Consider the following 2,551-nt stretch of genomic DNA (forward strand, 5'->3'; position numbering starts at 1 on the left):
TATTTTACAAATCTTTACATTTGAATTAGTGATTATTGACCCGTAATTTAAATAAACAATAAGGTAGTTAGGACAACTAACTAAAATGCAATAATGCTTTGGCATCAAATTTACGGTTTCAAATTTTTTTATCGGTTACTTTACTCACCGTTTTGAAATTGAACAAATTAAAAAGGTGAAAAAACGTTGCACAGAACGTCAAATCCCAGGCCTATCAACTTACATAATATGAACATAAATTTATTCAATCGTGTATATAGATTTTCAATCGTTCCCCAAATGTACAGTCTTCTCATAAGAGAATCATATTATATTACAAGCCAACGGCGACCCTGTCGCATCGTCTTTCCCCACCGGAAAACACCTCGGCGGCCGCTTCCCTCTTATTTGCGTGCTCAGTCATGCCCGGGCAAGAATTTAATGGGGACAGCTGCAGATTTATTCCAAACAGCCGGACTGAAGAAGAATCGCAATTTCCGTCGGTGGACGGAGACGACCTTCGGTGATCTACGAAATCTAGGGACGACGGTTTCCCGTCATCTGACACAGACTTCGGGGTCAACAATAAGTTCACAGAATTAGGGCTGGCGACACAAGGAATCAAACGGTGACCGGATGAATTTTGGACATCCGCCGGCGGCGGTGTGTAAAAGAGCTGCTCCCTGTGCGGGGAAGCTTTCGCAGCCAAGGGATTGATAGCCAGCTGGCAGCGTCCGAGCGACGGCGGTGGGGCAGCGGGAGGGAGGAGATAGCGGGGCGGGCGGCGGAAGGTGATGAAAAGGCGGCGCGACCCGGAGACCCGCTCGAAGGTAACGATGTCGCCGGCTTGGAGGCGTTTTTCTTTGACGAAGCGATTCCATCCTTTGGTGAGCACGTAGCTCTGGCTGCTGTTCCAGTAGGAATAGCGGAACCGCCAAATCTTTTCGGTGCTGCTGTCTTCGAAATTTAGCAGGACACCCTTCCCCTTGTCGTGAATCGATGCCTGGTCGAGTGGAAGGTATTTCTCGGCGTATTGCCTCGGAATAATGAGACGGTTCAGCTTCCCCACGTCGCTGGGCGTGACCGCCTTGTCGAACAGGTGCTCGCGGGGTTCTGTTGTTGTCGACCACGCGATGTCGGGATACGCCGCAAAGGAGGTTGTGTCGTCCTTGTCAAGTTCTTCGTCGTAGGTATGTCTTCTCAGCATGTCGACGATTTCACTATTGGAGTGACCGCGGAGAAACAAGGTCTCCGGATTCCTGTCGGCGAAGTTGAAGTTGGTGATGGCTTCGGCACCGCGAAGCTTTATGGCGGCCCTGTCGTATGCCCTGGCGGCGTCTTCTTCCGAGTTGAATGTCCCGAGCCACACCCGCCGGTTCTTCTCGTATATTTGTGCGCCCCAATGCCCGTTGGGCTGCGTGACCACGCCCTTGTACTGGGACGACGCCAGCTTGCGCTGCGCCGAGGGAGTGTGAGTGTTCTGTGAGGGGGCAGCGTTGATTCCATTCCCCATTTTTTCCAGCCCTGCCTTGTCCGGCAACAAAAATGAAGCGGCCGCAGGTGACGAGCTAGAGTCCTCCTCGGTCCCAGCCATGCCGTTCGCGTTGTCTGTTCTAGTCAAATCGTTCCCCATCGCCTTGAATGCGAGGGACTTATAATTAGGCTTGCTTGAATCACTGGAGCTTTCGGCCTCTGCAGTAAGAAGGCACTGGCCCAATCTTAGAGCCACATCGGGAGTATTGGGGCAATTGGTCCTGCCCACGGCCTGCAACACAAACAGAAAGTCAACGCCGATCCCTGAATCTTCACGGAAATTTCTGTGCCACCAATCCAATATTCAAAATTTCAATTAAATCATCCTGCCCAACATCCCCATTCAATATATAAAGTTATAAACACCACGCACAAAAGCTAATTGGTCATGGCCAATCGAAACCATCATCCATAAATCCCAACCACAGCGCGTCGCTCAGCCAAAACACGTATAACAAATCGACTCACCTTCAGCAAATCGCAGGGAGCGGCCATCACCTGCACAAGCCACAACAGTGCCAGAGATTTTCTTGTGCGCTGCTAAGAGCCCGGAAATGCGGACGAAATACCAACACACTATAGAATTGGGATTTTCTGCTGGTACAGCTTACATGACCACTTGGGTATCAAATAGCCCACCTGATATATTATTTCTGTACGGATGACGTGTTCACTGGGTCAACTCCAGCAGCAAGCCAGCACTTGACCTGCGCCAAAGTCATTCTAACCTGACTGGAGTTCGAATCCCGCGTCTCCTTCAAACGCGTTTTCCCATACTGACCCGCTGTCGTGGGTTCTCAGAACACTTGACCCGGTTTCGATTTTACCTGGGTTTTTCCTTTGAATTTTATGAAACGTGAAGTTGTGGAAAAACATAATAAGGAAATAAATTGAATTTTTTTAAAGTTTGTTTTATAAACGCAAAAAATCTAATATCAATATTGTTTATTTTTCTAAATATAAACTTGTACGGAGGATGTTCGTATCAAGATTGTTGTGTGAAAATGGGACGCAAATGTTAATCTATTTTGAAACAATT

The 2,551-nt window shown here is 48.3% G+C and overlaps 1 protein-coding gene across 1 annotated transcript; it reads right to left on the reverse strand.

The window, feature by feature from the left end:
- Nucleotides 1–280: 280 nt before the first annotated feature.
- On the reverse strand, nucleotides 281–2,114 carry LOC149173067 (AP2/ERF and B3 domain-containing transcription repressor RAV2-like). The gene is made up of 2 exons (XM_089427872.1): nucleotides 1,981–2,114; nucleotides 281–1,744 (listed from the first exon to the last, which is right to left on the reverse strand). Exons 1-2 carry the CDS (start codon nucleotides 2,005–2,007, stop codon nucleotides 314–316), a joined length of 1,458 nt encoding a protein of 485 aa, XP_089283998.1. The 5' UTR covers nucleotides 2,008–2,114; the 3' UTR covers nucleotides 281–313.
- Nucleotides 2,115–2,551: the final 437 nt, after the last annotated feature.

The sequence above is a fragment of the Pinus tabuliformis genome, chromosome 4_2 (assembly GCF_031772625.1).
Source record: "Pinus tabuliformis cultivar Carrire ecotype Pingquan chromosome 4_2, CPIR1, whole genome shotgun sequence".
In the NCBI taxonomy this organism is placed as follows: domain Eukaryota; kingdom Viridiplantae; phylum Streptophyta; class Pinopsida; order Pinales; family Pinaceae; genus Pinus; species Pinus tabuliformis.

Excerpts from the sequence above, each read along its gene's own strand:
- LOC149173067 (XM_089427872.1), bottom strand. The coding sequence starts at position 2,007 with ATGGCCGCTCCCTGCGATTTGCTGAAG. Across the intron at positions 1,745-1,980 it reads CTCCCTGCGATTTGCTGAAG|GCCGTGGGCAGGACCAATTG; the intron begins GTGAGTCGATTT and ends TTTGTGTTGCAG.